We start from the raw sequence: 12,599 nt of genomic DNA on the forward strand, positions 1-12,599 counted from the left end.
TCGTGGGAATAGACGTCCCCACAGAAAGAAAGGATCTAACCCTTCGAGACAAAACCAGAACCAAGGCCGTTGTTGATGTCTCCGTGAGGGTCATTCGGACGGCTGCCCATGATTACGATGGGGCCCCGGAGGGAGAAATCATACCAAGCCCCCATGCCATATCCCAACACCCCCAACAAGGCATGCATATTCGGTCGGATCAAACTCGTCGAGGAAAATCTCAAAGTCTGCGGCGGCGTCGTGGTCGCTTAGCCGTGGGAGTGCGTGTGTGCCGTGTCATGCTTGAAAAGATCAAAGAGGCTAGTTAAGGTAGTTCTGGGCAACGCATGGTAGATCCTAATGCCTTGGAAGAGTTCTTACTACTTTGCTCCACCAAGATACTTCCATTTCTCTGTCTGGCTGCTATTGTCATCGAACCTTGATCCTCCAGACTAAGCTCGTGGGGATAGCATGGCTAGTGATGAATCCCTCAAGGGTACGGTCCTCATTCCTCTTCCGTATCCCCCTTCCACCCCTACCTAGGTATCACCGCCCAAACTGCACCCCCAAACTCGGATCCCAAGTCTTCGCCCCACCAGGAGCACCGCCCTTCCCACTTCCCCCTCCCCCTCCACTCCCACCCCCCTGCTGCTGTCCACCCCCAAAAACAATCGGCATCCCCTCCTGCCACGTCGTCGCCGCTCCAGGCCCCGGACTCTGCACCCCCGCGACCCCCGCCGGAACCTGCATCTGCACCCTCTGGGGCGTCGGCGCCGGAATCGGCTCCTCCACCACCATCCTCGACGACGAACCCCTCTGCTGCTGCGCCTGCTGCTGTTCCTTCTGACTCAACAACTCCCTCTGCGTACTCTCCCTCAACCTCAAATTCGCCATCGCCGTACTAACATCACTCTCCAAATTCTGCGCCTCGTTCCGACGACTATACACGAAATTCCGACAATCATCCCGAAACCGCGTCGTGATGGCCGCGAGGTCATTGTAAAATTTCCGGCCCGTGTCGAGGTTCCGCATGATCTCCTTGTAAGCCGTGTACGCGTTTTCCAGGTTCTGCAGGGCGGTTTCGCGCTCCTTCGAGGACGTGTCGCCGCGCTTGGCGGCTTGGAAGGAGATGTTGGTTTCGGTGACGCGGTTGAGGAGGGATTGTTGTTCGTTTTCTTCGCGCTTGAGATCTTGTTGGTCGGTGTCGTATTTTTTCAGACGTTCGTCGAAGAGGTTCTCGAATTGCGAGGCTTGCACGGGCATCATGGGGTATTCGCGCTCCAGTCTGCTGGCTTCTTTGAGTAAGTCGGGGTTCACATCATCTTCTTTCGCTTTCATCCGCAAGGCTTCGACTTTCTTCCGCCGCCGACTCTCAAGCCGACTGACCTCGTTCAGCGACGCTCGTAACGCATTCGCCTCTCGTTCCACTTTCGCCGTCATCGTCGCCCTCCTACTCGAAGGGACATAATCTTCCAGATCCCGATCCGTGCCGCCCAGTAATCGAATCAAGCTTTCATTCTCCTTCAGCTTCTGCTGCACAAGCTTATCAGAATTATCCGCTTGCTTCAAGTATCCATCGATATCGTTGATCTGCTGATATAGCTTCGGCACGACTTCACTGCCAGGCTGTCGAGACCATCGATCCGTGCCATATTTTCTCCTCGCTGCTTCATCTTCCCCAGCCTCCGTCCTCAAAAGATCGATCCCCTCCTGATACAGAACACGATTGCTCGCCTTGAGCTTCTCGGTATCCGCAATCGTAGCATGAAGTCTGTGCACCCCATTCGCCTGCCGAACCTCCTCGGCATGACTCGCCAATCCCGGCGGCAATCCAAGAGGCTTCTCCAACGCCTGCAGCGACCCCGGCAAATTCAAACTCGAAAGCAACTCATGGATCCTCTGCGTCATGGCCTCCAACTCCGCAATAATCGTATTATTCACCAACCGATCCCTCCGATCCGCATAAATCGAAGCGGCCACATGCACACTGTAAGGCACAAGTTTCGCAAACAACGGCTTGCCCAACTCGCCCTTCTCCCCCAGCATCTCCTGCGAATTCGACACCTCCTTCGGCACCCTCGACGTAACCATACTCGCCCGATCCAGCACCCTCAACTCGCTCTTCGAAGGCTCCGGCTGGAGATAGATCGTATCGTTGTCCTTCTCCGCCCGCTTCAAATCCTCCGTCACCCGATTCTTCAATCCATTCAAATCCCCTTTGACCGCCGTATTGATCCCCGGCTCGTTCAGAGCAATCTTGACGCAGTTCAAACTATCCCTCAACCTCGCCACCTCTTCCCCGTACTTCCTCTTCTCCAGCGCATCGCACGCAGCACGGTACTGCGCCGCGGCCGCGAAATGGTGGTGTTTCGCATTCATATGGTGGATCCACTCGCTCCGTATACTATCCGTCTTCAACGACCACTCGTTCGCGTCGTTGTACAGATCACTGACTTTCGCCGCGAGTTTCGCAATCGTGGCGTCTTTCATCCCATCCTTCACCGCTTTCTGCCAGAAACACTCCTGCGCTTGCGCGAGCACCAATGCCTCCAAAGCCTCCAACGTCGGCGCATCCATCTCTTCCGGCGGCGCACTTCTCAAGTCGGGGATGACATTCTCTCGCAAGTGTTTGAACACGCCCGCAGCCGAGCAGAAATAATTCGCCGCGCTCTTGAGCCCATCACTCGTCGATCGATTCGAGGAAAGTGCCAACTGCGAGTACATCGCAGCGAGGTTGAACAGGACATTGGCGAGTTCGAAGCGGATGTTGTTCTCGGTATGCACGCGGTTGGTGTTATACCCGAGAGCGGGATACCAGGTGAAGTCTGCGCCTATCTAGATAAACATCTCATTAGCCCCTACATCCCCCTCCCTATTCGTAAAACATGTATGAAGAAAACCCTCTCACATCAACAGGAAACTTCCCACCCATCCACACCAACTGCGCCGCATACTGCTCGATCCTCTTCGCCCCGCTGCTGTGCGGTTCCAACGAATTGACGGCATCTTTGCGCAGCTGGTCGATGATCTCCAAGTCTCGGGCGAAGGTGTCGGGGTGCTGGTCGTATTTGGTGGAGATGTATTGTCGGATGGCTTCTGAGAGGCGGAGGCTGTGAGTGCGGCGGAAGGGGATTTGGAGGATGTTGCCGTTTTGCATTGTGATGGGGCAGTCTAGGGCATAGTCGAGATTGAATTGTTGGTCGTTCGAATTGATGTGTTGCAATCCAAGAAGTGGTTGCTAAGGCCAGGTTTTCTTGTTTACCTGGTGGGCGGATCGTCAGAAGCAAGTGAAGTCATCGCGTTCTGGCCCCACGCGAAGCTGTTCCCACCACTTTGTTGTCCCACAGGTTTACGGCAGCATCAACGAGACATGTGACAGAGCATTTGAACGCGAATGTGCAGCGACGAGACACAGCTATCTGCCATGAATACACAAAATGATCTGTCCAAGTGACGGATTCCTTACAGACATTGACAGCGAAGAAACACCCCACATGGGAGTATAACCAACAGAGACGATGTCAATACTCAAACAAGTGTTTATACAGCAAAATCTAGTGGAGAGACTAGCCATGCATCAATCACACCGGGGGTATATGAGCCATCACAACTCACGCATCCCTACTCCATCGCTCTGCTCTTGCTTGCAAGTTGCTAATCTAACCCTCAAAGGTGAGCGAGGTGCCGACCTTGTGGCCAGCCTCGTTGAGCTTGTTGGTGTCGAGGGAGAGACCGAGGCCGAGGGTGGTGCCGGCGTTGAGCTTGGTGCTGTAGGCGAGGGCGGCGATACCACGGTCGTTGATCTTGGCCTATAATTTTATTAGCCATCTGAACGGCGTATTGAGACTGCATTTTTCTTACCTTCGCGAAGGAGAGCTGGTCAAGCTTGTACTTGGACGCAAGCTCAAGACCGCTAGCCTTCTGTGCCTGAACATCGTAGCCAGCCTTTGCGCCAACCTCGACGGAGGAGTTGACCTTTTGGTAGAAGCTGGCGGCGATGATGCTCAGGTTCTGGGTGCCAACAATGCTGGCGTTGTAGGTTGGGCTCTGGTAGCCGATACCGAGGCTGTACTTGGTGACGGCGGCCTTCTGGACATCGTAGCCAGCCTCACCACCGACGAGGAAGCCCTCGTGGCCGGCAGTCACGTCGACAACCGCGTCAATGGCGCCCTTAGCTGTGCCGTAGTTGATGAAGGCGCGGGAGTGGACGTTGGGGTTCTTGAAGGCGAGGTTGAGCTTCTGGGCGGCCGCGTCTGGCTTGGCTGGGTTCCAGAGGTTCTGGACGTCGACTTTGACGCCAGGGGCAACGACGTCTGCGAGCTCGACTTTGCTGTCGAGGAGAGAAGCGGTGTTCCATGCCTGGGTGATGGTGACGCCTTTAGAATGTCGAAAAGTCAGCCCTAGTCTGCTGTTTGTGCCTGCGCCATTGGGGGTGGTGATTGCGTAAAGATATAGAGAGGTGCGTATGGGTGAAGGCAGCTGCTGCATGAATTGGAACATTTTGACGAAGCCTGTGCCCTTCTTTTGCGCTGCTTTTGCTGAGGAGGGAGGAGATGATTTGCGCGTACCGTTTGGCTTGAGGGTGTGCTTGCCCTCGACCTGTGATGATGGTCAGTGAATGAAGGGAAATGATTTTGAAGTGATTGGACTCACGGAACCGCTGGTCACGCCGTCAAAGCCCTGCTTGCCCTTGACGGTGACATTGGTGCCGTTGGGAGCCTTGAGCTTGACATCGAGGGTCGCTGGGAACGTCCTGTCAGTTTCTGCGCGCGATTGACCTTGATTGAGCTGTTTTCAAGCTCTGCTGACCTTGGCTCAAGTGGTAGAAGTCCTTGTTGATCAGCTATCCCTCCATTAGCAACCGGCGCTGCTATTCAAATTCCACCATCTTGACATGATTTCCATACATCGTTGGCAGATTTGCCCAAGTCGCCAAAGGCGGGAATGGGCAGAAGGACCTGGACAGCGGATGGCGCGGCCTTCTCAGCCGCTCTCTCGGTGAAGCTCATGTTGGCGGATGTGGGTGGTGGTGAGGATGCGGGTAGCAGCCAATTGATCCAAGAAGTCTGGTTAGATCGACCGTGCGATTCGGGTGATGCGGGATTGGAGGGTGTGGTGGGTGATGGGAGAGAGATCTGGAGATTGTTTATCGTCAGGAGCAAAACATTTGAAGCCAGCCAGCTCAGTCCTAAGCTTCCCGAAGTCACGGGCACGAGGCGGCGGAGACACGGCCCCATTGGCTGACCCCGGCGGTCGTCTTCCGCAGGCAGGATGCCGCCATCAGGACAAGACTCACCGATTGATCGCGCAGTTCCGACTCGCTATACAGCATCGATGCCATCGCCATGGTATTTGCAGCTGTACTTCTCCATCCGTCTGAAGTGGCTGAGGGATGGGGTGTGTCGGGTTCTTGCGGTCAAAGACGCCGGCCACGTCAAACAAAGAAGAGCAAACGCAGTTGCCCGGGGACGTGTTGTTGCACACATCATCATCCGTTCCCAGAAAGGGGCAATGGCGGCCAGTAGGATGGGTGCAGACGTGATCCATACTTTCACGTGTTGATCGACCAAAGTGAACTTTCTTATTCGTACATTTAGCAACTCTAATAGGCGCTTCTACTCGATAGAATGCACTTCTATTCACAAGGCTCACGAATGATTGATGCTGTCGTACCACTCAGGAGAATTTCAAGCGTATCTGCAGCAGGTGATGATGAAACTTGTCTGCCTTCGTCTATCGATATTCTGTGTGAAACAAGTCACTCAGACTGTGTTCTTCATTTCATCCGTACGTTGACGCCACAAGCTTCATGTACCTTCGTACATGTACTTTCATGTGAAGCCAAGCCAAGTTAGCTACGCAAACATCTATTTTCTGACGTGCGTAAAGTCAAGCATGCATCTCAATAGCGAAGCTCTGCTCATGAAGGTGGCAAAGCATGCCACGCAGTGTGCCACGCAGTGTACATCTCTCAGGGTATCTCCACCATCTACCTATCGACATTCATCTTCCCTCCCCTCCCTCTAACTCTCCCCATCCTTCTTCCCTCCCCTCCCCCCACTTCCCCCATAAACCGCATTCCCAACCCCCGCAACCACCCCAAGAATCCCCGTCAATACAAAAAAGTTAAACAGCACACTATTCCCCGCCACGCTCTCCGGCTCCTCGACCCTCACGGCTCTTTTCCGCCTTGCCTTATGTCTCGTCCGCTCGATCTCGCTATGCGTCTGTGTATGCGCGCGGTTGTCGAAGTGAGGCACGTCGCTGTCGAAGCCCATCGCAAAGCCGCTCGGTCCCATCCCTGGGCCTGCGGGGCCGCTGGCGGAGTGGCCTTGGGCTTCGTTGGTGTGGGAGGCTTTGGAGGCGTGTTCGCTTCGCTTTTCGGAGTGTTTGCCCCAGCCTCCGCTTCGGTAGAATGAGGGTGGTGGGCCGCGGAACTGTGTCCTTCTGCGACTCAATCCGCTTGCTGGACGGCCACCGGGGCCGGTGGTGCTGGAGGAAGAGAAACTGCCGTGAGGTACTGGTCCTCCCGAAGATGGTGCCTGCTGTGTACGTATAAAGTCTCTGTCATATCGCTGCTTCTTCTCCGGCGACCCCAGCGTCGCCCACGCCTCACTGATCTTCACGAATCGCTGGGAGGCAGACTGATCGTTAGGATGCAGATCAGGATGGTTTGCCTTGGAAAGTTTGTAGAATTGTCTTGCCAATAGTCAGCCCCTACATTACACATGCCCTACATCAAATATATCTCACTTCTTGATATCCTTCTGACTCGCATGTATCGACACCTCCAGCGTCTCATAGTGGTTGGGCATGCCACAGTCATCTCGTCGTCCAGCGGAGGCGTGAAACGGCCGCTTCGAAGGCCATTCCAGGTGCGAGCATTGTGCTGCTGTCCGTTTCAACACGCATGACCGTAGAATCATGCCTCCATGCGAACATTGAAAGGGGGGCGACGAAGCATAGTAGGAGAGTAACAGCAGTAGTGTTTGCTCGCAATGGCGCGACTTCGAGATCCTTACGTCACGATTTGGAGATTGGCTTTGGCGTCGACTTTTGGCAATCTCTCGCTTAGATCAAGGCTTAGCTGGAAGGAGAAGCTCTTCCACGACAACATCTTCCCTCGGTATGTCGTTGGTCTCTCTTCTTCACATCGAGTTGGGTTGGTAGATATCGAAGACTTCCATATAGGCCCGGCGTGTGAAAGTCCTACCGGCAAATCCTGCGACGCACGGGAAACGCCAGACCGTCAACACCATGGCACAAGATCTTGGCCAGACAAAAAGGCCCCTTGCAACAAGACAGATCGGAACGAACCTCGAAAGACTTTAATATGTCTTGTCAGGAACAGGACAATTAATGCCAGCGCGAAAAATAAAGCAGACTGCAGCTCCGTCTGTAGTAGCCGTGGAAATGCACAACCGAACAACTCCAACAAAGCCACAAGAAAAGAGTTGCGGGGTGAGGCGTGGGAACTAGGATGGCACGTTGTATTTTCCGAGAATGAGCCAGTATTGGGACCTCCACATTCGGATAGTGAACGACGTGGATGCCGAGAGTGGTGTGTTGGTTTCGTAGGTATGTATTTAACAGAAGTTCTTTAATGTTCAATCTCTCATTGATGTTTATTTGATCTTCTTTCTTCTCCTCTAAGCCACCGCAACCTTACCCAACATATCATCAGCGTTCTCGCGTGAACAAATCCCACAAAATGTCCACCTTCACAAACAAAACCATAGCCATAACCGGTGGCGCCTCAGGCATCGGCCTCTCCCTCGCCCACATCCTGTACAGCCGGGGCGCGAACCTCAGCATCGCCGACGTAAACCAAGCCCGCCTCAACACCCTCCAATCCGAACTCGGCTCAGACGGAATTTTAGTCTACGCCCTCGACATCCGCAACCTCGACCAGGTCCACGACTGGCTGAAGCAGACCGTCGAGAAGTTTGGGGGACTTGACGGAGCCGCGAATATGGCGGGCGTTATTAGTGATGTGAGGGAGGGGCATGGAGGTGGGAGTGGGTCGATTGAGAATCAGGATGAGGGGGAATGGGAGAGGATTTTGTGGGTGAATTTGACGGTATGTTGAAGATTTGTTGTTCTGGCTGTATAGTTATCGTCACTCGAGATGTGGAGGCGAGAGAGTGTTCATTGCAGATCTAGCTGCCTGCGAGAACGACGGGGAGAAATCGTCCCCTTCGAATGAAAACAGCAAAAGGTCTCATGAGATTTGCAATATGACTGACAAGTGCCCAGGGAATGATGCACTGCCTCAAAGAAGAACTCAAACTCCTCAAACCCGGCTCCTCAATCGTAAACGCCGCCTCCATAGCAGGAATCCGCGGCCTCCCCTACTCCGCCGCCGTAAGCCCCTCCCCCCCTCCACCCTCCCCACCAAAAAGAACACCCCACTAACCCCCACCCCAGTACGGCGTCTCCAAACACGCCGTCGTCGGCCTCACCCGGGTCTGCGCCAAAGACTACGGGCCCCGGGGCATCCGCATCAACGCCGTTGCGCCCGGCTACGTCGACACGCCGATGCTACAGACGGCCGAGAAAGGGCGCGAGGACGCCGTTGATGTCGGTGTTAAGGCCACGCCGCTCGGGAGGAAGGGCTTGCCGGAGGAGATTGCGGCTGTGGTGGTGTTTTTGTTGGGGGAGGAGAGTGGGTATGTTACTGGGCAGGTTTGGAGTGTGGATGGGGGGTGGAATGTTTAGGATTTTATGTTTATGTCGACATAGAGGTTGGATTTTGGATTCAATTCATTTTTAGACTCGGCGGTGGATTGAATCTATAAATCCATTGAAATCTCGTTGAATCTTCAGATCATTTGCATTGAATCTAAATACGACCCCAGAATCCAATCCATTCAAGATTCCAACTTCTATAGATCATGATTAAGCAATGTAATTCAATCGACTATGTAGATTAGAGATTGTTGGAGTCGCTCTGACTTGACAGATGGGTGTTGAGATCGCAAGGCTGTAGGCTGTGAGCTCCGGAGGTTGCAGTAAACCAGCCGTCGACGACCACGGTTTTGCTCGAGGTGGAATTGCTGCTACATCGCTTCTAGCAGGCCGAACGAGAGGCTGTCAAAGTACTGTCAATAGCGGAGTTCGCATACTCCGACTGAGATCGAAGCTCTACCAGAAGAAACGAAATTTTCGGCTCGACCCTGTTAGTATCGTCTCTCTATTACTCAGACCAATCTTCAAAGTTCTTTCAAATCTTCCGCCAAATTCTATCATCGTCCCCGTCGTCGCCGACCCCTGCTTCCCCGCCTCCAAGCAAAAATATCGAAGTCCAACCAAACAAAACGAAAATCGTCTCGAGCCGCTCCAAATCGAATCTCCATTACACACCCCATCATTCAACGTTCCTCCAAACCTTCCGCCAAATCCCTCATCGTCCCCGTCCTCGCCGACCCCCGCTTCCCCGCCCCGAAACAAAAATTCGGCTTCCCCGACCAGAACCCAACCGAACCTCAATCCCTCTACAACACAACAACAAATAGCAATAATAAACGACGGCAACAACGCAAAAATGAATGCGGCCTCTGTGGATCGAACGCGGGGATTTTTAGCTTTATTTCAATGCGTTGGAGTTGATACGAGACCTACCACAGTACCTCCAGATACCGCACAGTGGTGCTAGAACCGAAGTGAATCTTCAGTCTGGCGCTCTCCCAAGCTGTGAAGTTGTTAGCCACTGAACCACACGGATTAGGAAGTTGTGGATACTCACTGAGCTAAGGCCGCTACCTGATTGGATGAGAGTGAAAAAAACATTAACAATATGTAGCTCAATGCTAGGTACCGAGGTAGAAATCCCGGCTCAGCCGGCTTTGCCAGGATTTGAATTTTCACGCCCACGAAATCGAGTCCTGACAGATCCAAGGACACCCAATAGCCTACAATACATGCACCTAGTTGTCTGAAGTCTGCTTTGACCGTTTTGACAATGCTGTGCGATCGGGGAACGAATTATTCACGCAAATCTGGTCCGTGCTGCAGTTGGTCCGTGCGCTCAATGTCGCAGGTGTTGGCTGACTTGTGCCACGAAATGATTGTATGAAGACAACATACATATTGCAATCTATCACAAACACTCGGATCTGTGTTCACGGTCAGTCAATACAAACCTGAACTTATGCGATTTCCCACACTCCAAGGCCGTGGGCAGGACCATCTGCTGAAGCACAATCTTGGGGCATCTACCATTGCTCGTGAACAACTCAGAACTCAAGGCTTAGTAGTCGTCCGATACATGCTCCCGTGGCGAGTGCATAACCTCCAGGTCTACTAGCGACAGCAAGTGACGTTGGAAATAAAGTTGACGCTAGCGCAATTTCTCATCATCCGAAGTGAATGTTGGGAAGGAGCGAAGGCTTTGAACATTGAGAGAGTTTCGAGATCGTTCAGAGTGCTACATTCCTCGTTATCGTTTAGACGCCAGGTCATGGATCCTGAATACGCTGCGATGGATACCCGCACCATTAGAGGGGACAAGTGGACGAGCTCCCATCACCAAGATAAACGACGACGCCAAACGTTTTCCCCTCCCGACACACTGACTGCTCATCCGGAATCCCCTACACACCCTTCACCCATACCATCCCCTTCCTCACATCCCCAAACCACGCCATGGCCATATCCTTTAGATAAAAGCTCCTCCCATTCCACTGCCCGCGATCCCCAGCCTTGGGCAACGCACTCTCCCCCATCGTGATATACGTACTGCCCAACCGAAACAGCTGTCGTTGTCTCACGCTCCTCCGATCCTCTTCCGTCATGTAAGGCCGCACCTCCACGACACCCTCCCGCCACATCTGTTTGATGATCCGAGTAATCAGCTGCGCGGTTGCATCAGCCCCCAACGTCCACGCTGCGTCGGCGTATCCGAGCACGAAGCCGCAGTTGGGCAAGTCTTGGAGCATAGCACCTTTCCAGGTGTATTTCTCAGGCGGGTTGTAGGGTTCGCCGTCGACGGTTATGCGCATCCCGCCTGCGAATTGGAGTTTGAGGCCCGTGGCTGTGACGATGAGGTCGGGGTGCAGTTCTTTCCCCGATTCTAGCTTGATTGAGTCGTGAGTGATACTCTCAATAACGCCGGTCTCGATGCTAGCTTTGCCGCTTCGGAGGGCTTTGAAGAAGTCGCCGTCCGGGGAGAGGCAGACTCTTTGTTTCCCGATGTCGTAGTTGGGCGTGAAGTGCGGGTCGTATGGGACGGTAAGTGGGAGCTGGGCGATGGTCTTGTCGCGGAAAGATTTTCGAACCAGGAAGGGGAAGTTGTAGACGATCATAGCCTAGAACATATCAGTCAGAACAACCAGGTTTACCATGGACCATAGACGACCCACAAAGAAAGATGCGGTCAGCATATGATGCAGCCAAATCAGTCGATCTTGTACCCAAACACTGCACCACTTTCGAATCAACCGATTGATACTGCCCTGTTGAGGAATCGCAACCAAATAGCTAGGCGACCTCTGCAGCATCGTCACATGCGAAGCCTTGTCAGTCAGAGCCGGCAGTAACGTGATTGCCGTAGCTCCACTCCCGACAATGACAACATGTTTATCCGAGTAATCCAACCCCTCAGGCCAGAACTGGGGATGAACTACCGCTTTCTGAAACTGCTCAATGCCTGGTATCGTGGCGTTCAAAGGTTGCTTATAGTCGTAGTAGCTGGTGCATAGCATGAGGAAACGACAGCGATACACCATCCGCTCTTTTTCACCGCCGGTCACATCCAACGCCCATTCATGCTGTGCAGACGACCAGCTAGCGGCATTGACATGGCGATTACATTGAATCTTCTTATCAATGCCATTCTCATGGGCAGACTCGTTTAAATAGTCCCGAATCAAATGCCCTTGAGCGATACGTGTGCTCATCTCCCAGATCCTCCAGGAGAAACCGAAGGTGTAGAGGTCGGTGTCGGAGCGGATTCCTATGCCATGCTTCTAAGTTGTGATTCAGTGGTTTGGCTTGGAGAAGACTCACCGGGATATTTGAATAGACTCCACGTCCCGCCGACTTCGTGTCGACTCTCGAGAATGGTGTAGGTGAGACCTGGGTTTTTTTCTTGCAAGCGATAGGCAAAGTTTATGCCTGAGATGAGTGTGTCGGAACGTCAACACCTTTTCTTTTGATTGGCACAAGTTACTTACCAGCACCGATTATGACCACATCGTAGTTCAATCCCTTGTGGTCAGACGACATCTTGGATAGGTAGTAGCTGTATGTGTCTTTCTGCTGTCCTTCGTTGCGAACAAGGTCGCTAAAGGAAAGGCTCTGAGGCACATGAGCGCATACATCAACCATTTACAGTACCGGCCATCGGTGGCCTGGTGGGCACCGACGGTGGAATATCTCACCGGTGTAGTCTGAGCTCACCAGAGCATTTTTAGAGTCAGTTCAGCCTAAGAGAATAGGTATCGGAGACTTGTAAAGTCGGTCGTACGAAAGTAAGACGTTCCTTCGTTGAAGATTGTACAAACAAGAGGACGGTCCCAAGAGCTTATACGAAATGGGCATGGCGAGTCACAACTCTTTGGAGCCATGAGATTGAGATATGTGTGAGAGATCTCGCACAATCTACTGTCCGAGTGAGTTGA

At 53.1% G+C, this 12,599-nt stretch overlaps 5 protein-coding genes across 5 annotated transcripts; 1 reads left to right on the forward strand and 4 right to left on the reverse strand.

Moving 5' to 3' along the window:
* Positions 1-525: 525 nt before the first annotated feature.
* On the reverse strand, positions 526-3,136 carry M409DRAFT_54502 (uncharacterized protein; the record flags this gene model as incomplete). The annotated part of the gene is made up of 2 exons (XM_033812727.1): positions 526-2,814; positions 2,888-3,136. The coding sequence occupies 2 exons, from the start codon at positions 3,134-3,136 to the stop codon at positions 526-528; spliced, it is 2,538 nt and encodes an 845-aa protein (XP_033667597.1).
* Positions 3,137-3,638: 502 nt separating this feature from the next.
* Positions 3,639-4,988, reverse strand: M409DRAFT_22765 (uncharacterized protein; the record flags this gene model as incomplete). The annotated part of the gene is made up of 5 exons (XM_033806483.1): positions 3,639-3,788; positions 3,841-4,578; positions 4,633-4,721; positions 4,789-4,822; positions 4,887-4,988. The coding sequence occupies 5 exons, from the start codon at positions 4,986-4,988 to the stop codon at positions 3,639-3,641; spliced, it is 1,113 nt and encodes a 370-aa protein (XP_033667598.1).
* Positions 4,989-6,002: 1,014 nt separating this feature from the next.
* On the reverse strand, positions 6,003-6,905 carry M409DRAFT_54504 (uncharacterized protein; the record flags this gene model as incomplete). Its single annotated transcript, XM_033812728.1, has 2 exons — positions 6,003-6,678; positions 6,733-6,905. 2 exons carry the CDS (start codon positions 6,903-6,905, stop codon positions 6,003-6,005), a joined length of 849 nt encoding a protein of 282 aa, XP_033667599.1.
* A 785-nt stretch (positions 6,906-7,690) lies between these two features.
* On the forward strand, positions 7,691-8,697 carry M409DRAFT_22767 (uncharacterized protein; the record flags this gene model as incomplete). The annotated part of the gene is made up of 3 exons (XM_033806484.1): positions 7,691-8,059; positions 8,236-8,343; positions 8,407-8,697. The coding sequence occupies 3 exons, from the start codon at positions 7,691-7,693 to the stop codon at positions 8,695-8,697; spliced, it is 768 nt and encodes a 255-aa protein (XP_033667600.1).
* A 1,874-nt stretch (positions 8,698-10,571) lies between these two features.
* Positions 10,572-12,204, reverse strand: M409DRAFT_22768 (uncharacterized protein; the record flags this gene model as incomplete). The annotated part of the gene is made up of 4 exons (XM_033806485.1): positions 10,572-11,285; positions 11,340-11,932; positions 11,986-12,093; positions 12,153-12,204. The coding sequence occupies 4 exons, from the start codon at positions 12,202-12,204 to the stop codon at positions 10,572-10,574; spliced, it is 1,467 nt and encodes a 488-aa protein (XP_033667601.1).
* Positions 12,205-12,599: the final 395 nt, after the last annotated feature.

Source organism: Zasmidium cellare, assembly GCF_010093935.1.
Source record: "Zasmidium cellare ATCC 36951 unplaced genomic scaffold M409scaffold_17, whole genome shotgun sequence".
Classification (NCBI taxonomy): Eukaryota; Fungi; Ascomycota; class Dothideomycetes; order Mycosphaerellales; family Mycosphaerellaceae; genus Zasmidium; species Zasmidium cellare.